This window comes from Notolabrus celidotus, chromosome 9 (genome assembly GCF_009762535.1).
Source record: "Notolabrus celidotus isolate fNotCel1 chromosome 9, fNotCel1.pri, whole genome shotgun sequence".
Lineage (NCBI taxonomy): Eukaryota > Metazoa > Chordata > Actinopteri > Labriformes > Labridae > Notolabrus > Notolabrus celidotus.
In genome coordinates this window covers 17,387,791-17,415,367 of record NC_048280.1, presented here as the reverse complement: position 1 = coordinate 17,415,367, position 27,577 = coordinate 17,387,791, and the positions used below count along the sequence as shown (strand labels likewise).

The window sequence follows — 27,577 nt, the reverse complement described above, 5'->3', positions numbered from 1 at the left end:
ACTCGGTATCGGATCGGAAAGGAAATCGGTGGTATCGAACATCACTATCTTGGATCAAACCATCTACAGGGAGAGGAGGGTGGACGTTTTTGGAGGTTTGAATATAAAGCTCAAGTAGAGGACTTCTTGAAAAGGAAGTTGAGGGACAATCATGTGATTGACATCAACGTGAAATAAGGGGATTGTCGGGAGAAATAACAACTCGGGAGTACAGCGGGAGAATAAGTTAAAAAGTGGTAGACTCCCGCCTAAATCGGGAGTGTTGGCAGATCTGTTCAGGACTCAAAGATCACATTTAATGAGAGCCCGACGGAATTACAATCAGTCAATGCAGTCAAATCACTTTGCCCGCTAGAGGGCAGCAAACGTGCTTTAAGATGAAGAGTGTCATTGGTTTGGTTCATTAAGTCAAGGCTGTACAACAACCCACAGCTCGTTGTATCCGTTGCAACACTTTCAAAATAAGAGTGATATTGAAATATTTGGTTTAGCTGGTAGTGGAAATTAAAGTTTCACACCAATCACTTCGAAAAAATGGCATCGTTTGATGGAGAGAGAAAAGACATAGTTATAAACTATATTATGACTATATTATGTCACTTTGTGTAATGTAATGCTATATTGTGTGATTCGTCAAACACATTTAAATGATTAAGATTTCAACAGTTATACAGGGTTTCTTGCAGCATGTTACATGAATTGTCATTTTAATCAATATATCATCTATAGGAATATAGCTAAGAAAGTAGAAATGTAATTAGGTGTTATAGTTCTAATTGTTTTCAATTTCACCCACTAGCTAATGTGTATTTGACATCTGTCATTTTCAAAATTAACTAAAACATTAAAAAAAATTAGATTTGAAGTGACGGTGATGATAGAGTCAACACAGGTTCAGTCTGCTGTTGCTGTATAATATAATATAATATAATATAATATAATATAATATAATATAATTTTAGGTCAAGGGTGGGAAAAGATGGCAGATAGAAATGATTCAGTCCATTCATCTGTGTGACTCATTGTCACAAAAGGCCTTCAAATGAAACACATGATTCTTTATTACTTCATCCAGCATTACATCCGGTGCAAACACTGAGCAACGTAACCAATTGTAGGTCAGTGGTCTTCACTATACATTTATTAATAGCAGATTTTCTAGTTTCATTTTTATAACAAAGTGTTAAACAGGGGTGAAAAAACGTTTTACATTAAGTCAGAGTTTTTTTTAAGTCAGTAGCCACATAGAGTAACATGGCACAAACAGAAGCAAACTACATGTAAAAACCTCCCAGGAGCACAAGAAAAGGAACAACGCGGTTAAAGGCTTCCTCCAAACAGAAAAATGCTCAGAGAAGGAAGGAAAAATGACAGTTTGTAGTGAGTTATGATTTTACAATGACAACTGAGGACCTAAAAGCATGAGAACACTGAGGACAGTGGCATACATACACTATTACATAATGCACATGCAGACATTTCAGCCAGAGCAACCAGAAATCAAACGCTGGTCTTGTGCGGTAAACGTTAAAACATGTTCATTGAAGCTCTCTTTTGAAACCAGGTCAAAAAAAATCAGTTCAAAGAAAGTACAAACAAGTATAAAAGAAAATAATTTAAGAAGAAAAGAGATGGGAGAATTAATATTCTCCATAAAAAACAATCTACTAAAAGGAAAGGAAATAAGACTATTTTCCTTCCAAGTTTTCTAACAAGACCATAGTGAGTGAACAGCCAGTTTTGTTAGGAGAGGGTTCATTACAGATGCAGTTCCTTGAGCCTGTTGGTACATCAGACAGTCTTTATTTGTGTTTTTACAGCTAATGGTGACAGCCCATGTTGTGCCAAACATCTAGTGGTTATGTTGTCGTATATGCCACTTGCACCTCTTCAGCTTCCAGTCTCTACAGAGCACGCGGCCTCTTGGGATTGATCTGCTTACTGGCCTGCTCCTCCTCCTGGAGAGTAGAGCGGAATGACTTCACTTTATCTGTGGAAGAGAGGACAGAAAGGAAAAGAAGTCACCATAAACACAACGTGTTTAAGAGCAGGAGGGATAACCATTACTTGATCAATGCGTGTTCCTGTGTCTCATTCATACCTCGAAGCTCAGTGAGAATATCTATTTTCTGGTCTAGGATCTGCTCCAGTTGAGTGGCGTACGACTCCACGTCATAATCCACCTCCTCAGTCATCTCCAGCAGCACTTTTTCATCTTCCAGCCATCGGATGGACTCCTGCTCACAGGACAAACACATTAGCATATTCAACCATGACAGGACCTACATGTGCCTATTTGTGTACCTGCATCCATGTGAACAGAAATAACCAAAGTCCTTTGTGTATTTAGTAGGGGTGCAACGGATCAAAAAACTCATGGTTCGGATCGTATCACGGTTTTGAGTCACGGTTCGGATCATTTTTCGGATCAGCTAAAAAAAAAAGGGAAAAAAAAAAAAAGAAGACAACACAAATATAACTTTGTCCCCAATTTATTTTGTAAAACACTTGTAAACTTTTGCCCATTAAATAAAAACAACATTCAACTCAAAATTTACTGCACGTGCAAAGCACCCTATCTGTGGGCCCAGTCCTGTCTCATTCACTGCATTTGTTTGGTTTTTAGCATTATCTGGTGTGATTGGGATATTATTATTGGGTCTCTCTAGCTTCCAATTAGCCACTGCTTCAGTCAGTACCTGCGCCAGATTTGTGCTTGTGTGACTCTCATAGAGGGGGCGTGTATGCAGCACAGGGCTCCTCATCTCCCACTCCGCTGTGATGAAATGAGCGGTCAAAGTAATGTAGCTTTCCGTTGCCCTGGAAGTCCCCCTGTCTGTGGTGAGCACAACAGACGATACCCGGGATAATTCCTCCACAATTTTTGTCTTCTCCTGCTCATACAGACTTGGCACAATCGTCTCGGTGAAGTGGGTGCGCGACGGAATTTCACAACGTGGCTCAAGCACATTCAGCATTCACTGTACTTCACAGGGAAACCAAAATGCTCCCATACATGTGACTTAAAAGATGCGGGAGGTTTTTCAAGATCCTCCGCTCCTCCACTTGCCATGACTACCGCTGCGCTTGTGAGCGAGTGTGGATTGAGCATGCGGTCATCACGTGAACACGCGCAACTTTTTTTCATCAACCAATCCGCGGACCATGTCCGTGCCGAACCATGGAGAGGCATCCGTACAGATCACGGATCAACGATGATCCGTTGCACCACTAGTATTTAGATTTAAAAATGACAAAATATAAGATGGGATATCTTGAGTCTGGGGCTTGTTCTACTGTGTCCAGACCTGGAAAACGGCTCGGTGGTCCTCTAGAACCTGTTCTTCCATCTCCACTAGCTGAGACACTGCCTCATGGAAGGTAAAAAGTTGGGGGGACACTTCCTCCTCCTGGAAAATATGTAAACAGGCGCAACAAGGATTCACAAACAGACTTCAAAAAGTTTTGAAGTATCAAAACAAATGACCTGCTTGAAGCAGCAACACTTAAGCTTCTTAGTTCAATATGAATGGATTACAATTGAGTCATTTTCCACAAAAGAAATTATCCGAACATGCTGTATATCTTTAACAGAACAGACACTGTGTACTTACATTCTGCTCACAGAGCAGTTTAAGGTCATCTCTCTGCGGTGAGATACTCAGCCAGTCCTCGTCCAAAAGTTCTAGCTGGTTGACTGTGTGGATGTTTGGTCGACCACCCTCCATCATTTGGTTGGGGTCCACTGTCAGCTCCTTCACCCTGCAGAGAAAAAACAGAGAGCTAGTCAGGACGGATTCTTTCACAAAGCAGACATGCTCTGATATCAGTTGCTGATTGAGTTGGGGATGTGACATCAAGTGAAGGATCAGAAGCGCACAAAGATCACATGATGGTGACGACATGCAAGGGGACGGATGACTGTGATGGAACTCTACTACAATCATTCCATCTGTGGGCACATACACAGATTAGCCATAACATTAGGACTGCCTGCTTCATACTGAGGAGCACCCTTCTCATCAGGTCAAAGCCAAAACAGCCATGACCTGATGAGACATGGACTCCTCTAGACCTCTGAGGGTGTGCTGTGGTATCTGGCACCAAGACGTTAACAGCGGATCCTTTAAGTCTGGAACTTGTGAGGTGAGGCCTTTATGGAGCAGACTTGGTTCAGTACATCCCACAGATGCTCAAGTGGATTGAGATCTGGAGAATTTGAACCAAGTCAACAATGTCATGTTACTTCAGGTTACTTATTTCCATTTCTCTGGGGTCCAGTTCTGACACTCACATGCCCATTGTAGATCCTTCTGGCATATCTTTTCTATCAGGCCCAGAATTAAGTGTTTTGTTTTGTTTTTTTATTTGAGCTTCAGAAACTCTTGTGTTGAATCGAACCACATAGGTCAGCATCTGTTCCCCATCCAATGAGTACCAATGAGTCTTGGCTGCCCATGACTATGCCACAGATTTACTGGTTTTACATTCTTGGACTGTTTGTGGTAGGTACTGACCATAGCAGACCGGAACCCAGCGCTAACCCAGTTGTTTAGAAATCACATTTTGTCCCTCATCAAAGTCACTCACATCCTAACCCTTACCCATTTTTCCTGCTTCCAATCCAACACGTCAACTTAGAGGACAAAGTGATCACTTGTTGCCTCACCTATCAGACCCGCTGACAGGTGCCACTGAAACAAGATTTTTTAATGATATTCATTTTCCTGTCACTGGTCATAATGCTATGGCGGATCTGTGTATACAGAGGCAGAAGCTTTCAGAGGGTTAACTTGCTCAATGACTGGTAAAATAAAAGCTCATCCTGGATGCTTTTACACTACACCTACAGACCCAGATGTTAAAGTCATCCCCAACATCCTGGACCTCAGCACTGATGGTGTCACAAAGAACTATTAAAAGTAAATGAATGTGTTACTCATCAAGAGTCAGCAAAAAGAAAATATTTATGCTCACAGCTCAGCCAGAGATGAAAGTGTGAGCTTAGATCAAAGCAGGCAGGTACGAGGATGAGAAGTGAGAACATCATGCAGATGAAAAACGGGAAGGATCAGACGATACAAGAGGTGTTCCACAATGAATAGATGACAAAGGGAGTAAAAGCTGCTAAATGGTCTCATGGATGTGTTTAATAAATGTAAAAGAATACCTGTAAGAAGCACATGCGCAGTGTGTGTTTTTTTGTGTGTTTGTGTGTTAGCCAATGTGTGCAGTGCTGTGCTTTAGGGAGTGCTTGACCTGCTGGGAGAGGTATCAGCAAAGTCATCATACTCAAAGGTATTGGTGGGCGAGTGGTCAGAGCGACTCCCCTGACCGCCCTGGGAGAAGGGGATGTCAGACGGACTAATCCCAAACTCCTTCACTCTACGCGGTGCAGAGGACGGGAGAGAAGAGGAAAACGGAGCAGGAGAAGGAGAGAAGGAATACAAGAGAGTCAGACAGAACTACTGAGAGAAGGCAGAGAAATTTACAACAACAACGCTGGTACAGCTAACAATGATCTACACTAAAGACACTGGAGAATAGAGAGGAGCTAAAGGAGATATAACTGCTTAATTTCCATTGGTTCCTGGGGAAACACTTCAGTTTCCCAATCACTGTAGTGGGGAAACTTATTCCCACCTGTTGGCGTAGCGTAGTGTGTTGAGGGTGTTCTCACAGGATGTCATACCGGGAGAGATTGTTGCAATCTGTGCAGAGAAGATCATTGAAATCATCACTAACTAGTGAAGGTATGAAGACACTGTTAAAGGAAGTTGAAGAGGGCAATGAACTAACCATGCAAGTGCGTGAATTTTCTCCAATGAAGGAGTCTCTGAGGACCTGGGTGAGCTTGCTGGCTCTGAATGGCGTGTGAGGTTTGTTACGGCCAAGAGCCCGGATACACTCCTGAAACCAGGGAAGAAGAAAAGAGGTTATGATGTCACCAAAAACAAACAACTCTTTGAGATCACTGTGTATTTTTCCTGCTTACAAGCCAAGATGAAAATGAACTGAGGTTGGGGTCAAAGAATCAGATGATAAAGTCTAATATCAATAATATCAACTCTACTGCTGCTCACAAACCTTCAGTGCCAGCAGGCTTTTGTTGATTTCAGCTCCCTCCAGACGAGTTTGGCGGTCGGCACTCGACGTGTCAGCCCCTCTCTCATTCCCTGCAAGGTCAATAAGTGAGAACTTGCCGTGCATTTTGCCCTTCCTCCGAAGAATGATCTGGAATACAGCATGGCTGCGGGATGAATGGGCATTGGCTGACGTCTGCCCCGATGTTCTGGGGATCAGGGGAGAGAAACATGAAGATAAACAACAGGTGAGCATGGCTGACAAGGGCAAGGAAAAAACAACTGTAGGAGAAATAACATATTGTTATCGTATCGTTACGTATTATCTTTTTGTTATGCATAAGCCATGGAGGAATATTCGACTACCAAACATCTGACACAGCTGCAGTTTAGGACTGCAAGACTCCCCACAACCACTAAGTTTCCGTTGTTATACCTGCAGCTGTTGCCCACTTCTATGAGTTTCAGCACTTCCTCTGTACATTTGACATCCTTCTCCTGAAGCCCAACAACCTGCACCTGCTGTTTGCCGTCCTCCAGGACCCTCAGCTTAGTTTTACGATTCAGTAGGTCAAACACCTACCAAGACATACATTCAGTCAGTAACGGTTGAGGTTTTATATTTGAAAAAAAAAGTACAAATCCCACAAATGATTTCACATCACTTACCTTCCCGCTGTAGATTTCAAAGAAAGTTGCGTACACTTGTAGATCTAACTTCTTGTAGTTGGGTTTTTTCAACATGAGAAATACATCCCGAGCTGCAGGAAAAGAGAGGAGAGATGACAAACATGTTATTCAAAGTATTCTTACTATGCACATTTCAATTTGACTCACAAGAGCATGATAAATTAGCACTGAAAACATAGATCACTGACTTACCAGCTAATGCATAAATTCCTTTAGAGCAGTCTTGGTTCTTCCCAGAGAAATCCCCACCCATAGTCTAAAGAACAAAACACAAAATGATAAAAGAAGATGCTTTCAAATTTTATACACAGGTTATAATAAAAAGAAACAACAGGAACAATTAGATTTGATCCGTCCTACATTATGTGGTTTGGGCTTTTTGAAGCAGTCATTGCTTGTAACTCACGTGTGTTTTTCCACTGCCTGTCTGTCCATAAGCAAAGCACGTAGCCATGCCCCTCTCAAAAATGGTCTCCACCAAAGGTCTGGCAGTGAACCTGCATAATAAAACAGAACACACATTCATTCATCTGGGCATCTGACATAAGACCTCAACTAGGGATGCTCCGAGCGATCGGCCACCGATCACAATCGGCCGATTTCTGTGAAAAAGTACGTGATCGGCGTTTGCCGATCAATGCCTTTCATTGCCGATCACAAAAAAACATCACCTGTGGCTCATACTTGGCAGCCTGCAGCCTGAAGAGGACCTGTGTGTAGTGTGCCCCCTCCCCCTTTCCTTCACACTGCGCAGGCGCGCAGTGGCAAACCACAACAAACATGTCTGCCGTGTGGAACTTTTATACAGTCTGTAAGAGTGATGTAAAGTTTGCATCCTGCAACACATGCAACGAAAAAATACCTCACAGGGGAAGCACGTTAAAAAAGCTTCAACACAACCAATTTATTAAGACATTTAAAGAACAAACACTTGGCGGAGTATGGTGAGGTTTTGAGGCTCGCGGCAGTGAATGAAAAGAAGACAGCCGGAGCAGCATCAGTCAGACGGCAGCTAACACAACCCACGGTGGCAACACTCACCTGTATGAGCGTGACAGTCAGAAGGCTAAGCAAATAACCTGAAAAATAATTGAATTCATCGGGCTAGATGAGCCTTTATCAGTGCTGGAAGACACCGGGTTCCGCCGACTGCTCTCTCACTTGGAGTCCCGCTACGTGCTACCGGGACGTAAATAATTCACAGATGTAGCGCTGTCAGAGCTCCACCAGACTGTGTACTCTCACATCGAACGTCTCCCTAAAGAAGGAATCTCGTTCTCTGTAAGTTTCACGAGTTTCAAACATGGCATATTCAGAAAGACAAACTTGTGAGATATATAGTCTTTTATTTATTTGACTTTCTGCACTATTTAGCCTGTTGAGAGCCTTAATGTTTCCAATCTGTTAAAGATTGGGTTACTGATAGCAGGTACATTTAAGTGTTTTTCAGTTGTCCTTTTGACTGAATAGTTGCTGCATTGTGCCTGCGATGTTTTTGTATTTTTTCTCTTGAAGAAGTAAGTAAAAACTACTTTTTTTTCTAAATTAAGCTGATTTTATGGTTCCTTTTTTCCCTAGATCATGTAGCACTCACCATAACTAATTGAAAAATTTACAGAAAATCCATGTGATCGGTATCGGTGATCGGCAGTGATCGGCACTCATGGCTGATCGGTATAGGAATCGGCAGCATAAAACCTGATCGGAGCATCCCTAACCTCAACATATTGACGAGTCAGGTGTACCTTCTGTGAACAGTTGGTACATGAAACAGGTCTCATGGCTCAGTTTGTTGCTACACACCTGTAAACCATCTCGTTTGTGGTGCTGTCATCGAAGGCGTAGTCAAAGCGGAAGGTCTGGTTCTCCAGGTAGCGGGTGAGGTCAACTTTTTGTTTAGGTTCATGAACCATCACCACATCCTTACTGGGGATGGTGATCACATCCAAATCCTTCACCGTCAACTCTTGAACCCAGCAGAGGCAAGATTTTCAAACAATTTAATACATTGCAGGAAAACATTAAAAACAAAAAGTATTATATTACTGACAGCAGACCTCACCTTTCTTGTTGAGGGGACGTTTCCTTACACAAACACATATTCTGTGCTCTTCAATCTGCAGAATGCAACAGAGTAGACATTTTCACACTGCTGCAGAGGATCAACTTCTCAAAAGAGTAAGAGAAAGAAAATCTCTGCTCACCAGATCTGCTGTGGTCAGAGGCCGGTAGTCTAGACTGGCTCGGAAATCCCGGATCATGTACATGATCTCATAGTTAGGGATGGTGGTGTCCACCTCCTGAAGGATGAGCAGAGACGGCAGAGTGAGGCGTCAGCTTAGTCATCAGAAGCGAAAAATTCTTGTCTCTTAAATAGATTCTCCCAACGTCAATGGGTGGTTATCAAGAACCAATAAAATGTTTGTTTAAGAAGGAGAAAGGTGAGTAATACTGATGTACCTGAGCTCTCTTCTCCCTGAGCTCCTGTTGCTGAATCCGACGCCTTTCTCTCTTCTCCTGCAGTTTCTCCACCTCCTTCACACAGTTTGACTTCCTCCTCGCTGCCATGAAGATGAGAGAAACAGTTACTCCATTACTTTTCACAGGATATCTCTCTTCACTCTGTTTCTCTTGCTTCTAGCAGTATCATTCTCTCAGTGGGTATTTCCTTTTTTTCTTGTCTTCCTTCAAAACAGACAGGAGACTTTGGTCTATTTCCAACAGAGCACAACAGTGAACTGTGCTCAAGCATAGACCAGGATGCAGTGTCTGGAACACGGTGCCTCGAGTGCAACACTAGCTGCTTTCTCCACATAACCAACAAAAGGCCTTTACAGTGTGTTCAAAATCCGCTCTGTTGATTCATTTGCATTGTTAATCACAACTGGACCAGAGGACTGCTAAAACTAGGATACATGCCTTATGTTACTGCAACCACTGCAATTCAAATTAGCGGTAATATTCAAATAACATGACATTAGAATTTCCTTTTATCTATCAGAGTTAAACTACAAGATTATTCAAAATTTCCCACAGCCGTACACCCACAGATTAGGTCAACTATTAGTCACCATAATAAGAGAACATGACTCAGCAAACGCGTGAGTAAAAGCCTCTAGTGAGTCTTCACAGAGTTAATAAAAATACAGCATTATCTGATTAGCTCTGGCTCCCTTGCTACAGCCCCAGCTACTAACTGCAGAGTCTGGCCCTGTAATACAGTCCTGGCCTCCTGCTGGCTCCAGTCCCTGTGAGTTCACCACCAGAGCAAAGGGATTAATAATCTGCTCTAATCTGTAGGCAGAAGATGAGCTGGGTCAGCACTAGGAAAAAAGGGCTGTCACTACTGGTGGGTCTAACAGGCTGTCCTTTGGGGGAGATGTAAGGTGAGGATGGGTAACAATGTCTTTCCTCTTTCTCTCCGCAGCTCGTTTAAAGAGAGGAAGCACTTGGAAGGAATGAATTGATAAAGAGGAAGCTGATAGTTGCTGCCTGAGCTTCGAGAAGTAACCCACCAGTCTGCAGGCTTTTCCAAGTATGGTTGTGTGTGACTCAGCAGAAATGAGACCAGGGAAAGACAGACAGTCCTACAGCAGAACAGGCTTTTTTTTACCCCCCTGTCTAATACCCGGAAAGCCTGTCTGTTGGATGGATTGTGTTTGTGCTACTTCACCGCCACAGCTCTGAATAGCATCAGGCAGACATTTTTGGTGCACTATCTTGTTGTACGACTAGAGGACTCTCTGTTTCTAGAGGGGGCTCTATTAGAATCACCATGAATCATTGAGGGCAGGGGGAAGCATGCAAGTGATACATACAAAGCTGTCCAAACTCCTTTCTGGATATGGGTTGATGTGATGATTCTGTGACGAACATGAACATTAGGCATTCAACAGTTTTGATCATATATCTGCTTTCTGTAGATGCCCTAAATCAGGGGTTCCCAAACTTTTAAGCCCGCGACCCCCAAAATATTGGTGCCAAAGTCTTGTGACCCCCACTGTCCCTCTAACTGTTCACTAACCCTAAACTTAGGAGTCCTCTGGCAAAAAGAAAGGCAGAAAACTAATTACATTTTCTATTTTCAAGGTTAGCTACTACTTTAGTCGATATTTTTTACTATAATGGATAAAATGCACTATTTTTAGATAACTTAAAAAAAAACATTCTGGAAGAATCTCACAACACCCCATTTGTGTTTCGCAGCCCACCAAGGGGTCCTGACACATTTTGGGAACCCCTGCCCTAAATCCCTGCTTTTAAAAAAATGCAAACAACAACTTCCTGGAACATAGTTGTGTTGTGGAGAAAGTCCACATTTGGATCACAGCTTTAAGGTAAATCTACAACACTCAATTGTTTTGTCCTTTTTACCATTCTGCAGTTGCTGTTGTGTCTGAGCTTGAGTGGGAGGTGCAGGCTGCTGGGGTGGAGGCGGGGGTGCAGGCTCCGTTTGTTGGGGCTGTGTGGGTCTAGCCCGAGTCGGGATACCTAAAGTACAAAAGCACAATGGTTAAGAACAATTATAAACTTCCACGGTGACACTTTTGATTAAAAAACAAAAAAAATGTACACAACATTGATTCTGTTATTTTCTCTCACAGAGAAAGCAGGCTCAATATAAAAAACTATCTAACCACACCACACCACACGATAAGACCACATCCTCCAAATCATCACTTACAACTATAATATAATAACATGATGATTTATTGCACTACTGTTGCTGAGTTATACTTCTCCATACAAGGCCTTAACTATGGTCTACACACATGGCCTAAGCCATCATCTATCAATCAATCAAACTTTATTCATGAAGCACTTTTCATACAATGACATTGTAACACAAAGTGCTGTACATAAAAACAAATTAAAATAGAATGAATTAAGAAAAAGATCCCACCCCCAGCCCCGACCCCAAACCTACCCCACAATCCTAAGGTTAAGAACACAATATGCAACAATAGTAATAAAAACAATACAAATAAAATAAATAAATAAATGAAAAATAAAAAAAGAAGTTGAGGAACGAACTGAGGAAACCTTCTCATGATACCTTAATGAGGACACACTGAAGGTAAAACAAGATGTTAAAACTCAACACAGGAAATTAAAATCACCAAAATAAAATACATTTCTAAGATAATAAAACACTAAAATATTAAACCATTAAAAGAACATGCTATACTTAAAATAAATAAATAAATACATACATAAATAAAGTAGAATAAAAGTGAATACATTTGAAATTAATTAATTAATTAATTAATTAATTAATTAATTAATTAATTAATTAATTAATTAAGAATAAAAATCAAACTTAGTTAAAAGCAAGACTAAAAAGGTATCATGAGCTTTTATCCTTGTGCTCTACTACGTCTGCATCACTCTGCGATGACACTACCATTACACAAGCTGGTTGCTTTGTTGAGTTTCCTCTTCAAAATGTATTAACTACTAGCAAGGCAACTTAAATGACCGAATCACAATGATGTTGGAGTTAATAGCTTAAAAAATAAACAGTTTAAATTACCGAAATAACGCAATTATTTACTGGTGAGTTCTGAATGCAATGACTGGTGACTTCTTGAATCATTCAGGTTTGAGAGTAATGTAAGTGTAATAATTTCACAGTCCCCCGAAGAACAGCATGATAAATTACAAACCTCTGTTATCCCTGGACGGAGTGTCATTCTTAACAGGTGCTATCGTTCGACGGTTCTGCAAGAAAAACATAATCTCAGTTGAAAAAGGAAAGATGAGAACTAAAATTCTAAAGAAAGAATCAGTGTTCAGTGATTCCTGGACTGTTTTTATTCACTGAATCCACGGCTACGCAGCCTCAGAGAAAGGAAAAACATGATTATCTCAATTCAGTTTCCAACCTCTTCTGTTATGTAGATATACAGAAATAGACAAAGCCTTAGAGTCAGATTAGTACTGAGCACAGAGGACTCCTTTATTAACACTAATGTTCATGATGACACTAAACATATCCTTAAGTGTCTTTAAAAAAAACTAGGGCAGACCATGCCAAAATGATAAAAGGCTACATATTTCTGTAAGGAGGATTCCTGTGCAGGTCATGGGTTTGTTTGAACACTGAATCTCCTTTACAGCTTAACAAACAACATAATCAAATCAGTTATAGAATCATTACAGGCCAATTTACTGTATCTTGTTAGTGTGACAGAGCCCATTAATGCTGAGTTAAACTACACTGTTAAGCATATTAACCATATATAGCACACATTATCCCACTGCATGTTGAACACATGTTGGAATTATTTTTTACTGCACAGTTGTCTAAATCACATGTGCAATATTTACTCAAATAATCCCAGTGTTAACGTGGCAATGCGGCCCTAATCTTCTGTAAACCATACACAGTGTGCTTAACAGGACCAATCAGTTAGTTACTTAGAAGGATCCAGGTTCTATATTAAGGTCCAACAAACTGCTGCCAACTGCCTGAGCAAGTCCAAGCTCCTCAGATGTGCTCAGGCTATACTGTGAGGGAAAGTTGTGAAATGTTTTCTTCCACAAATCCTTCTCACATTACAAAAAGTTACTGCAGCTGAATCAAGAAGCAAACTGGAACTCACCTTTGCTATTTTGTTGACCTTCACAGATGCAGGTGTAGGTGGGGGTGGGGTCTCTGGACTAGGGGCAATTTCTTCATCTGGAGCCACATCTGGGTTAAGTGCAAATATACTCTCCAAGTCAATCTGTCCAGAAACAAAGGAAACAGGTAGACGGTTACATGCATTCTAATTACTAATATATGGCCTTGACACTACAAATGATTTCCATAACAAGTTTAGCTTTAATTTGTGAATATGAACAAGTATTTAACTCAGACGCAAACCATCAGATGGACTGTCGCAAAGATTCATACTTGAGTCTAAATCTGATGACTTTACTCAAGACGTAACAAAATAAAATACAAATGATTTACCTTTAATGTATAATTTTAATGACTTTACATTACTCAAAAACCCCCATAGCCCTGAGACGTGATGTGACACCATAAACTGTATAAATAATGGACGTAGTGTCCGTGACGTCACCCACCTGTCCCTGAGCGCTGTTTTGAAGCCATTTGACAGCGGCAGCCATATTGGAAATGCAGAACTCAACCAAACAGAGTGTGACGTTAAGAGGCGGAGTTTTGGCCTCCTAGCCAACAGCTATGTGTTCCCGCCTATCAAGTCAGTCATGTCCTTATGTGGATAAAAACTCATATTCTTAACATCTTCTGAACCATTGCGTTAGAAAAAATTCACCTCCCCTACAGTGTGTGCCGATAGTGAAATTAACTACGTAGACCCAAGCCATTTTTTGAACCACGCTGTAAACATGTTTATTAATGCTGTAAAGATCGTCTTTCTTGAATGGGCGACTATGTGTTCTCCGGTGTTTCTACAGCCAGTCTCAAGCGGATTCTCAATGAGTTGCAGTTTATAACACTTCTTATGTGTGACACCAACATTAGCAGCTCATTTTTTTCATGGGTTATCATTTTTCTTTAATCAGACACCAGTCCAACAGCTAAGCTTCACTTGCCCCCTTTTGATTTTTTTTCTTTACCATAGAAAAACAGTGCATCAATGAGAAGAGCTGAAGCGGATGGCAGCCACTGTTTGAGGCAGCAAAGTGCAAGAACTCATGACAAAAGTGGTCAAACATACAGAACATCAAATTGTGGTGATGTTTTGTTTGCATCCATGATTGAAAGCATAAATATTGTTAAACAGACTCCAGTAGGGCCGTGTATCATGTGTACACTGTGGGACATATGACCGAAGTGGCAGACTGTGTTAGCTCATGCACATCAGTCTAAAGAGCAGTGTGTGGTGGGATTGTAGAACATGCAGGCTGGTTGTCTGCTAAAACAAAACCACATTGTGTTGATGCTTCGCAGGGTAATGAATGGTGGTTTACCTCTTTTCCTTTGGTGTCTCCATTTTCTATCCACTCCACTGTGACGCTCTCGTTGTCCTCATTCAAAGAGGTCACCATCGCCTGGTGTATACGTCCTGTGAAAGCATCATAGACATGGAAACAAAATCATTAGAAAGGCAGACGCCAAAAAGTCAAGGTAGTCTTTACGAAAGGCCCAAACTTTGCAAATTTTCCAGTTTCAGTAATGAGAAGAAAAGCCAAGGATAATTAGCTTAATATATCTTAAGCCAAGTGTATTCTGTTTCCTTTTCTTTTCCTCTGACACACACACAGAGGCACACAGAGGCTGACAAACTGGATTTCACTAATACCTTAGTTTGTATATTAGCAAGGTAATGGCCTAATGACCAAAGCCTGATCAGATCTGTATCTAGCACTGCCACATTAAATCGACCTATCTACCTAATACTGGGAAACGCAGCACGGCCAAAAACCTGCTAAAGGTTGTAGAATGTGGTGAATTGGTCAGTGGGAAAAAAATTCTTCTTATGTTTTGGCAAGCAGTTGACCAATTTATTTTTTCAACAGCCGAAGCTGATCATTTTAAGAACACGGCGGATAATTATATGAGCAACACTACTTGTGCAATAGTTACTCATCTCTCTCTACTTACATGTGAAATACTCATCTTCTCAGTTCTGTTCTGTACATTGTTTTTAACCTGCTACAAGTCTGTGCACATTTTTCACCACGTCACTGGTTTTGTAAATATCTGTAAATTTACTTATTTAGTTGTGTATATACGTTGTAAGATATGCTTATTTCTACTTCTTTAATTTTTAATTGCTAATAACTTTTGAATAATTGCTATATATGCTTGTTTGCTTTATACTGTTTTGTCTACTTTGCTGCTGTAACACTTAAATATCCCCGTTTTGGGACTGTAGGAGATACTGAAACGAGGCTAGATGAGGTTGACTGTCTCTGTGGGGTGTCGGTCAGGACATGCAGGCAGGAATTTGGTTCTCTTTTTTTTATTGAAGGCACTGAAACATCAACAGGCAGGATATTGCATCATTTGTGGGTATGTCTGTATAGGCACTTATGTGTGTGTGTGGTCTATAGGAAATAGAAAATAAACAGGAATTAAACTTAACAGTGTTGCTTATACTGTACGAATAAAGGATTATCTATCCATCTATCTATCTAACTATCTAAACTGCATTATTCTATACATCATAACAGATTCATATGAAACACCAGTAACTATTTTAGATTTGATATGCTGACATTGAGAAAGAGATAAATGTGTTTTAATTTGGTGGGATGTTAACGTTGCTAGACAGCAGCCACAAGTGATAAGGCTGCCTGCAGACATTTATTGATGTTTTTTTAATCAGCCTCATGAGCACAGGCATCAGCCGATGGTGATTATGTCAAAATGTCATTAATCTCTAGCTTTAGCTGTCAAAAACTATCACATAAATGCAACTATGATGCTGTTTGATAGCTTTCAGTTGAATCATTCCACTATGATTCAACTTTATGTGAAGTTTCCAAAACTTCCATTATCCAGTCATGTGAATAGTGAGCTTTGTCTGGGTGACTGTATAACACAGATCACTGCCCATGACAATGTGAATACATAGAGTATATACCTTAGAGATAAACAAGCAGAAAAAGAGAATTCAATAATTGTATCTAGAAGTTAACTCTAGAAAAGGGGAACATCTATATACTGTTCATAGCATGGTTTTAAATGAAGCATCAAAGACATCATAAAAATCTGTGCTCACACTTATACTGACCCACAGAAGATATCATTTTGGTACCAATTTTTACATATCAGGATGAAAATGGGTCTTTCAAGTTTCAAGACAGAAAGGCCAAAAAATGAGGCTGATCTTAGTGAGATCTGGCAAGAGGGTTTGATAATGACCCCTCGGAGAAAATCACTAATAATCGAGACGAGAACAGCTGCTTCTCGCCTGCACGCATCTCTCCGCCTCTGTCTGCAGGGTAATGATACCAGCTGTAAAGTGCCTGCTCAACCCTCCCATCTTTAACTATGTGCAGCTAACTGTATGTTGTAAATTCCCAGTTCAATCCAGGGAAACGCCATGCTTCTTTATCTATTATTCAGAGACTCAGAGGGAGCAAGCCAGTGGAGATGCTTTTAGTGTTCTCCACCGCTGAATGTTTCTTTCATTTGCTTTACAATGGTTCTAAATGATCCATAACTTACATCACACAAAATATTTAAAGTGGGGAAAATAAGACTGTAGGCACTATTATGACCACAAATCTCTGGATTAATTTAATTTAATTAATTTAATTTGAGTTAATTTGATTAGGACAATGCACATTAATCAACATTTCAACAATATGCCTCAATGTAAATATGCCAGAGAATTAAGAGGATAGTTCCTGCATATCAAAAAACACATCTACCTAGTACAGTTACTGCAGATCTTAGGTGCTAACATTTAATGAACCCTAATGAAGTCAAACTAGAATCTGTCATGAGCAGCATTTTTTTGAGCTTGGTTAATATTTCTTGCCGTATCATGAGTCTCTGTTATATTATATGACAATGATGACTTGGTACAGTTATGTAATCTATGAAACAAGTTAATATTATAAAATCAAAGTGTAATTATGTAAACTAAAGTTCTGATAGGTGATGTTGAATCAGTAAGTGAGAATAAGCTTGATAATAAATGAATAATAATGACATTATTTGACATTTCTATACAAACACCATTAACCCTGCAACAACAAAGACGTAAACAATAGTGATTATTCATCTGACGACTCAGTCCTACCCACATCTCTTCATAAGAGAAGCGAGGTAGAGTCATATAGTAAGTGTTTGTGTACTATGTCTCAATTGAGAACAAGGTCGCCAGGTCAGATGTTTTCCCAAGCGAGTCATATTATTACTACATTTAAATTAGTGAGTCATCCCTCAGTCTGTCTGAAGATATCTGTATTTGTTTGTGATTCTCCGAATGACTGTCAAGGTTTTCTAAGACAATACGATGTGAAAATATGATTGCAAGTAATCAACTGTTGAACCGTGATATAGAGAGTTACGAAAAACCCTGGTGGCAGTAAAGGTGACTTGAACAACAGGCACATGATGCTTGGTGTAAAACTCTTTCTTAGGGAGCTTTGAGAGCATGCCATGTTGCAACAGTGACTGCAGAACTCAGAGGACATACAGTCGATACAGGGTCAGGCAAGGCCCTCCAAACCACTGCAGCTTCCTGCTAATGGCTCTTAAAAAAAATCGTCAGACACAAAGGAAATGTAAGGAGGCTGTGTAAATGTCAGAGGTCATGTTTGAGAACCAAAGCCGCCTTCCTGTAGATTCATACAGCTCCGACTCAGCCACAAGCTGCATTAGTAACAGCTCAGACGCCAACTTCCTCTGATCTGCTTGTGGAAAAGTTTTGTTTCCTGCATCCAGCAAAGATTCAAAGGGTATCATCAAACTATAGGAGGACATTCACACCAAAAGTTAACACATTTTAGTTTTAACAGTCCCATTCTGAATCACAATGGAGGATAAAGTGACTGCAACAGTAAAACAGCTTGAAAGAGAAGTGTTACATGTGATCTGTTCCTTCACAATTCTGTTGACAAGGTAAGATGTTTGAGCACACATTGGACCACAGTGTACACTCACAGCACTTCATCTCTACCGTTATAGTTCATACTAATTATCATTTGATGACACTAGTAATGTATGTGAAAGGAAGCATGAGTCAGCAATCTGGAAAATTGCTGTAGCTCCATGACAACACTAAGGCAGTGTTTTTCTTTTTACAGTAAGAGCTTTCTCCATAGACTATATGAATAATGGACGTAGTATCCGTGACATCACCCATCTGTTTCTGAAGCGCTGTTTCTGAAGCACTGTTTTGAAGCCGATCTTCAGCGGGAGCCATATTGAAAATCCTGAACTCAACCTAAAGTCTGTCGAGGGAGTGTGAGGTAAAGAGGCGGGCTTTGAGCCTCCTCGCCAACAGCTACAGTGTTCCCGCCTGTCAATCAAGTCAGCTGTGCCTCTCGTAATGGAAAACTCAATATCTTCGAAATTGCCGCTTATGAAAAAATTCACTACTGCACGGAGTGGGCCGATCGAGAAATGAGCTACACCCGTTTTTGTACCAGGCTGTAAAAATGTTTATTTCTGCTGTAAAGGTCGGCTTTTTTTTTCTTTCTATTATTTTTGGGGCTTTTTGCACCTTTATTAGAGTGGGGAGCACAGTGGATAGTGATGGAAACAGGGACAGAGTGGGGGAGTGACATGAGGGTAAGGGGCCGCAGGCTGGAATCGAACCCTGGCTAACCGCTTCATGGGCACGCAATTTAGCAATCAGGCCAAATCTGCGCCCAAGATCGGCTTTTTTGAATTTGTGTATGTGGTTTCCGGTACTTCCGGAGCTAGCCTCAAGCGGACACTCGATGACCCGCAGTTATTAACACTTCCGCATTGGCTCTCACGGCCGGAGGTTGCCCCTTGGCTTTCTCCCTCTCCTCCCAGAAAAGGCAAGATGCCACAATTTATCAGGGCCATAGACTGTATAAAATATGGACGTAGAATCCGTGACTTCTCCCATCTGTTCCTGAGCGCTGTTTTGAAGCCAATCGGCGGCAGCCATATTGGAAATTCAAAACTCAACCAGGCATAGTGTGAGGTAAAGAGGCGGAGTTTGAGCCTCCTAGCCAACAGCTATGTGTTCCCGTCCGGGAGTCAAGTCAGTCATGTCCTTATTTGGTCAGAAACTCGTAATCTTAATATCTTCTGAACCACCACGTTATAAAAATATTCACCCCCCGTACTATGCATGCCGATAGAGAAATTAGCTCCGTAGAGCCAAGCTGTTTTTTAAAACCAGGCTGTAAACATGTTTATTAATGCTGCAAAGATCGTCTTTTTTTAATTGGTGTCTATGTGGTTTCCCGTGTTTCTGCAGCCAGACTCAAGCGGATTCTCGATGTATTGCAGTTTATAAGACTTCCGCATGGGCTTCATAGTTTGAGACCGGAGGTTGCCGCTTGATCAGGGCTTAAACTGAAGACTAAATGTGAATAATGCTTAATTAAGATACATTTGTTGTTTGTGATGGATTAGCTAGAGTCATGTGACTAATGAGTCTATCAATCCTTTCAGCGTGAGTAAAGAGCAGTTAGATTCAATAGGTTAAATGGCATGGTGTCTATCTGTGTCCAAAACTTCATACCTACAAAATCCAGAAGTATTGTTGTGTGGCTCTGAACCAGCATACCATCCTAATACAAACCTATTAATTCCTAGTCACACGGGCTGGATGGCAAAGTCACAAGATGTCTTGTCTTATAGCAGCTGATATGCAGATTTGTTGAAACTGAATGAACCATCCACTGTGTCCCAGTTTTATACTAAAACCTGGCTGGATGATTATGCTGACACCTCCCAATAGTCAAAGGGGCTTAAGAGAGGGTGGTTCAAGCTTTGCTAAGCTTAAGGAACAAACAAAGCCTTGGGAGCATCAGTTTCACAACAAAACAAAAGGCACCCATTGATGAAACTGTGTCAACATGTCACAGATCGAGAAATTGTGCAGTCCATAATCACTAGGCTACTAGGTAGTCTAAGACGCTATAATATTCCACACATGTAAACCATTAAATAGAAAATCATATTTAAAAGAGAAGACAAATGATTGGGCTGCTGATGACACCATGAGGAATAACTTCAGTTCCCCAAAGAACAGCGAAACATATTTTTTTGTGAGACTGGGCTCTCGTCAGGCCTGACTGTGAAAGAGAAAAAGGACGCAGATTAAGCCGGAGAGAGTCCTGGCAGAATTGAGGGAGCTGGCGGCAACAGATGGGGTGGCCTGAATCTGGCTTGAATCTGAACCAGCCCCACAACCAACCCCCCAGAGATCGGGCAATCCCTACTCTGGATGCAACACCAAGCAGCAGGGACATAGACAGAACTGCTTCCCTCCCTACTGCTCGCTTGACATGTCTCTCACATCTCACTCCTGGTGTTAGGATACTGAGCATATTGTAAGAAATTGCCTTCAGGAAACAACAGTTAAAAACACACCCATGCAAGGAGACGTAGACTGTTTACCTTCAATTCAGAGCTTTGTTTAAAAGACTAGTTGTTGTGTAAGGTTTTTGTACAACACAGTATCAATGGGTGTAGCTAATCCTGGAGGGCCAGCAGGAATGACACAAACTTTTCAATCATCTTTGGCTTCTGGCCCTGGAGCCATGCTGGATAACTACACAATGCAAGCAGAATACAACTGACACCCACACAAGAAGAGCAAACAACTATCTGCCTCTCACATGCTCTGTCTACTTCTCTGTGAGCCATTCAAATAAACTGGAGTGAATGTGTATCTGTGTGTTTTTAAAAGTAAACTTAAGACATACTTTTTTAATCTAGCTTTTAATGTGGAGTTATTTATTTTCAGCCCTGGACCGCATTATTATTTTTACTATTATTTTCGTTATTTCCATTATTATTTTAATCATTGCTTTAACATTTATTTATTTATCTTATTTATTTATTTATCTATTTATTTCTTGCATTCATCTGATCTAATTCATGCTACCTTATTTTTAACTTTACTTTCCACTATTACTTATTTTATTAATTTTACTGTATTGATTTTTTTTTTTTTTTTAAGTATTATATTTATAATCATGCCTTTTATAATTTTACCATTGCTGTTGTTTTCTGTCCCTCTGTTATTCTGTGAAGCACTTTGGGCTGCATGTTTTTATGTACAAAAGGTGCTATATAAATAACGTTGAGTTTAGTTGAATTATAAGCCAAGGGGTTTTTTTGGGTGGTATTTTACAATAAACAGATCTTCTGCAGTAAGCCCAGACCTGCATGGGTTGTTTTAAACAATAAAGTCTGTTTGACTAAACGTAATTTTTACTAAATGTGGTTCCTTTCCTTGTCCTTTGCAATGGCGTTATTGCTTGTCAAAGACTTTCAAGTAGCTGTCTTATTATTGATTATCTGCAAAACCGACGGGAAATGGGGTCAGTCTGTTGAACACAAAACAGCACAGGTAATGTACAAAGCAAAACATGATTTACTTCCTAACTGCGTTCAGAGGTTGTTTGAAATCAATTTACTGTCAAAGAGTAAACCATTGCCATGCACTTCACACATGTTCCCTGTGAACAGAGGTTAGGTTTACTTACTATGTCAAATGTGAAATTGGCCAAATTTGCCCTGGTTGTGGGTATTGTTATTATTTTTCTCAGGGAGAGCATCATCCAAGTTTTAAGTAGGATGTATCTTTTTGTGTGAATTTTGTTTGAAAGCAATTGTCATAAATAAATATGCCGTATTTTTCTTATTTAGCACAAGAAATTAATATTACATAAAAAATGTGATAAAAGTATCACCATAATACTGTACGCTAATTCAAATACAGAAGATAATTGATGATCTCTGCAGTTAGGTGTGCGGAAATAAATAATGGTATCAGTAATCGGCGAAATTAGTCATAAAATATCGGCATATCGGCAAAAAACCTAATATCGTGCTTCCCTAATGTAAATATCGATATGTGTGTGTATATATTTTTTCTAAGCTAATCCCTTCTGACTGGAGGTATAGATACCCAAAGATAAGAACAAATTGTGCTAAAAACTCATTCATTCCCATGGCAATAATTCAATTAAATAAGATGCACCAGTGATCTCATTAAGGTTGTCTACAAGTACACCAATGTTATTTTATTCATTTGTATTTAAACTGTGATTGTTGATCACATTGGGCTACAACTACTACTGTGAAACAGCTACTATGGGTTGTTTGGATCATTTTGTTGTGTGTCTGATCTGTACCTTTCATGTTGTTGTGTTTTTTTTAAAGCCGTGCTGTACCACAAATTGCCTCTTGGATGACATTAAAGTTTTCTAATCTAATCTATATATTTTCTTGATGAATCCCTCAGTGATTGTTTTGTTTTTGCTTTTATTTGTGATTTTTTTCATGGCTCCTATGTTGTGGAGGGAAGTATTGGTTGTTGATGCAGACCAAAATAAACCTAATCTAATATAGTCACTATTTTTTATTATTATTATTATTATTTAAAATTCAAACCATGTTGGAAAAAAAAAATTAATTGATTTTTGATAATCAGAGGGTTTCCATAACAACCAACGCACATCATCAACAAACTAATACAGTTAACATTAACTCAGTTAATCATCAATGTGTTTAATAAAGCATATAATACAAAGTAAATGTTAAAACATGTTTTAGCTTCACAGATTGTTTCTTGTTTTCTGTAGGAAGCCGGTAACGTTAGCTAGCCGGTTAGCTAACACAAGCTAATGTTGAACTAACGTTAGCTCGGTTAGCTTGAGTTAGCTAGCTCAGCTAAGTTTGGTTTCCTAGTTAGATTTGATGATTTAGGTAATGGGCTAAGAGAAGGCTAACACTCGTGTTGAAGGTTAATAAGAATCCGACTGTAAGCATCTTATGTTGTCAAGCAATTAACACGCAGCCAACAGCAGATGTGGGTTTATATGGACGCTAGCTAACAAAAGGTAAGAGCTCATTCAAAGGCTCTGGCCATGTTGAGGCTCTCCGCCCTGCTGACAGCTAACCGTGCAGCTCTGCGGGCTGGATTCAACACTATGATCCAACACTGTGATTCAACAGCACTGCAGCAACAAAGATCCCAAACAACTCACATAGTGCGGACATAATAGACAGGAGGAAACTTACCATCACTGCGCTTTATCTCCACATAAGTACCGACGACAATCTTCCCAAAGCACGACGCCATTCTACATTACTTTAATATTTAACACAAACAGGGCAAATGACTTAAAATGAGCCGGTAAATGCAGCTGCTTGTGTTTGGCAGGCTTTGCCCGGTGGGGAGGAAGATGCAGGCAACAGAATAAGCTAGCTGTCGTTACGTAGCCACCGAGTATAGCAGAGTGTTTCCGGTGTTCTGTCGAGTTCTGCTGAAATAAACTACCATAGCACGAAAAGATATAACAGAGGCGAGCAGTTCGTATTGTCTATAATGTTTTTATAGCAGCAGACAGGATCATGTTTTCGTACTACAGTGTAGAACTTGTATTCAACATTTCAGGAGAAGCGGATATCAACAGACTTGTACCCTCTATTCAATATTTCCCCCCCAGTAGTGGCAAAGGCTCAAGATTGTGGGCATGCGCAGAGCCGCTTAGTAGCACATCTCGATAGGAAGCAATATTCAATGCAGCACCAATCCCATACTTTCAAATTAAAGGCCCTGTGAGGAGTTTTGAACTGGCTGAGAAACAGACTGAAAATGAAACTGATGCCTCTTTATTATCTTCAGTAGCAAACAAGACCATCAGCAACAACACTAACACCTTCTCTGTTGTCATTATGAGTGCCTGAAACCACCCTGAGTGGTAGGTGTCAGGCCAGACGATGGACATCTTGCTTCAGAAACAGCCTTTATTTGACTGTTTTCATGGAAAATAATCTCATTCCCTGATAAAGTTGACTGTGAAAAGACAACAGGATGAGGTTTTTGTTGAAAACACTACTTTTGCATGTATAGGACAAGAGATAAGAGGTATCACTTTGTTCACAAAGGGGGCGCCAGAATCGATACAAAACAAAAGTTCCTCACAGCAGCTTTAAATCAAGCCAAATGTAACCCTCAATTCCTGCTGTCTTACGAGTAGGATCTTTGCTTTTGGCTCCTTTTAAAAATATTGAATCAATTATATGCAGATCCCCGTGCCTATCCTTTTTAGAAAAGGGGAAATAAAGTTAATCGAGGGAACAGACTTAAGGATGGATTCCAGACCATGTTGAGAAGTTCTGTGGCAGCATACTTTAATTGATGCCAAAAGTCTGGTAACCGTTACTATGATAGAGAGAGAGAGCTTTGGCAATAACATCTCTTTGTTCATGCCAATAAAGCAAAATTGAATTGAATTGAATTGAGAGAGAGAGAGAGAGAGAGAGAGAGAGAGAGAGAGAGAGAGAGAGAGAGAGAGAGATTCCTTTACTTGTCCCACAACGGGGAAATTCAGGTGTCACAGTAACAGAGTAGACAGTGCTAAAGAAATATATAAAGCAAACAAGAGCCTATAAAGTAACAATTATTAAAAAGTTATTAACAATTAAAATTAAAGAGGTAAAAAATAAGCATATCTTACACATACACACACACACACACACACACACACACACACACACATATATATATATATATATACATAAACATATATATATATATATATATATATATATATATATATATATATATATATATATATATATATATATATATATATATATATATATATTATTGGTTATAGAGTCTGACCACTGCAGGAAGAAAAGACCTACATACATATATACCATAGACTGTATAAAATACAGATACAGAACAGTGTTTTAGCCATTGTATTGTACATTATGCTTGTAATATTTGTTCTTCTTTAATAAATCGATCAAAATTTATAAAATGTTGCTTTTAGTGTGGTCGTGAAATATTTGCTTGATTTTAGTAAAGAATCTGACGCAAAGTTCCACCATTTTTGAAGTGTATAGAGCTGGTGGTGCGTGATTGGAATATGCCACCTAGTGGTGAGAAATTCATCATAAAGATAAAATCCCCTAAAAAAAATCTGGAAAAAAAACCATTGAGACATTTCCAAAGATCTTGGGACAGCTACTTAAATCAACTAACAGATCTCTGCATCTGCCTGGAATGTGCATTGAACAACACATACATACACTACCAGTCAAAAGTTTGGCAACACCTTCTCATTCAATGGTTTTTATTTATTTTAATTATTTGAAACAGTGTGGATTAATACTGAAGGCTTCAAAACTATGAAATAACATATATGGAATTATTTGATTAACAAAAACATGTTAAACAAACCAAAGTATGTTTTATATTTTAGATTCTGTAAAGTAACCCTCTTTTGCCTTGATGACAGCTTTGCACGCTCTTGGTATTCTGTCAATCTGCGTCAAGAGGTAGTTTCCTGGAATGGTTGAATTAACAGGTGAGCCTTGTGAAGAGTTAATTTTTAGAATTCCTTGCCTTCTTAATTCTTTTGAGACTATCAGTTGTGTTGTACAGAGGTAGGGTTAGTACACAATGGATAGCCTTATTTGACAACTGTTGTCATCCATATTATGGTAAAACCATATCATTTAATAGTTTTGATGTCTTCAGTATTAATCTACAATGTCAAAAATAGTTAAAATAAATGAAACCCATTGAATGAGAAGGTGTGTCCAAACTTTTGGCTGGTAGTGTATGTGTAAAAATATATGTATATATGTTAAAATCATCAAGCCTTTCATAAAAAGTGAATCAGTCAAGCAGATAATGAGGCAATCCACTTTGGATATACTGCAAATGACTGTTAGTGTGGCACCACCAAGGCATACAATTCAGTAAATAAAGGAATCAACACTTATTCCTAAGTATTCGATAACAGCACTGACAAGCTTTAGTCCGGCCCTGTAGAGGGTCCAAAATTTGTCTTGAAGGCATTAACATTTTAATCATGAGGGTTAATATCTAAGTCACGGGAAAAAAGTTTCAATTTTATTTATACCCTTTCACATTTGCTTAAGCTTCTGTCATGTAATATTTTTACAGCCAATCTTAATAGCTTCAGTTGAGCTTTTCCCATAAGCTATAGACAAAAGATAGAGGCCTTGCAGAAATATGGCAGCTGTGTGCATGGTATCATGATTTACTCATTTAACCTTATAGTGAGTGGCCTGACAAATGAACAGCTTATGTGAAGAACTTTTTAAATAAGAGTTGATGACTCAGATGAATAAAACCTGCAAGATTGTATTTTCTGCCAGACAGGAAAAGAAAATATCAGGCTTGGTATAGTGATATACGTCTGGAGCTGACAGACCAATAAGGGGCAGAACAGAGAACTTGCCAAATATGTTCCTCCCCTTATCAAACACTAAACTTCTGCTTTTCTAGATTGTATCATCATAAAGAATAATACTAGTATGCATGTATTAAATTATTAATCAAGCCAACACGTGTGTGGATCCAAATTTGTGTAGAATTTGTAAGGTAAATTACAAAACATTTCATAAAATATTCTGATTTGTTCTTTGGCCTATTTCAATTTAAGCAGACCAGCAAAGCGAGCAAGTGAGGAGTTTACGAAGGAGGAAATGAGAAAAGTGGTAGACACCGTGGCTTCACTTCATCGTCTTATCACCACAAAACATACATATGACATCATTGAATAAAATGTTATGGATGTGGGACCTGGAAATTTAATAAGCAGTGGCCCCTGGGAAACATAGGATGTGGCCGTATCTTATCTGTGTCAAAAAGCACCCAAAAAGGTTTGAACTTCCTCAATTCACATTCAGCCTGTTCAGCCGGTTTGTCTTAGTGTTAAACATTATTTCAAAGCATTGCTTTCACAATATATGTTGAGGATATTTTACATTTTGTATCATTTGAGGATGAGAAAATGATCTCATAGACCACAATGAACTACTGGATTCCATTCAGACTCTTGTACTAAGTGAGTCAGATTCATTCATGTCCTGAAATCAGATGACTCATTTATGAATGATATGACAAGATGACACATGCTGTCTTTCAGTTTAAATCAAATATCAACCTGGGATTTTCCAGACAGTCTTTTCAATCATAACAAGATGGGGCCCAACCCAGAGAACAATTTTACTGCTCAAGGCTTTCTCTTCTAAGTTTCTGAAGACAAAATTGAGATTCTCAATTCAGCCTCATTCAAGTTTCAAATTGTTCTCATTTGTTTCTCATTAGTTTCTCCAAAAATTCACTAGGAGAAATAGTTGAGACCATAACATGAGTCTTATT

At 39.6% G+C, this 27,577-nt stretch overlaps 1 protein-coding gene across 1 annotated transcript; it reads right to left on the bottom strand.

The window, feature by feature from the left end:
- Nucleotides 1-1,037: 1,037 nt before the first annotated feature.
- kif2a (kinesin family member 2A) lies at nucleotides 1,038-23,916 on the bottom strand. The gene is made up of 20 exons (XM_034691464.1): nucleotides 23,446-23,916; nucleotides 14,718-14,812; nucleotides 13,379-13,501; nucleotides 12,440-12,494; nucleotides 11,148-11,264; nucleotides 9,234-9,334; nucleotides 8,978-9,073; nucleotides 8,836-8,890; nucleotides 8,577-8,739; nucleotides 7,180-7,270; nucleotides 6,966-7,029; nucleotides 6,753-6,844; nucleotides 6,520-6,662; nucleotides 6,088-6,292; nucleotides 5,800-5,910; nucleotides 5,644-5,711; nucleotides 3,615-3,762; nucleotides 3,309-3,410; nucleotides 2,102-2,237; nucleotides 1,038-1,990 (listed from the first exon to the last, which is right to left on the bottom strand). Exons 1-20 carry the CDS (start codon nucleotides 23,504-23,506, stop codon nucleotides 1,905-1,907), a joined length of 2,112 nt encoding a protein of 703 aa, XP_034547355.1. The 5' UTR covers nucleotides 23,507-23,916; the 3' UTR covers nucleotides 1,038-1,904.
- Nucleotides 23,917-27,577: the final 3,661 nt, after the last annotated feature.

Excerpts from the sequence above, each read along its gene's own strand:
- kif2a (XM_034691464.1), bottom strand. The coding sequence starts at position 23,506 with ATGGCGTCGTGCTTTGGGAAGATTGTCGTCGGTACTTATGTGGAGATA. Across the intron at positions 6,293-6,519 it reads GAAGTGGGCAACAGCTGCAG|AACATCGGGGCAGACGTCAG; the intron begins GTATAACAACGG and ends CCTGATCCCCAG. Across the intron at positions 5,911-6,087 it reads AAAGCCTGCTGGCACTGAAG|GAGTGTATCCGGGCTCTTGG; the intron begins GTTTGTGAGCAG and ends CCCTGGTTTCAG.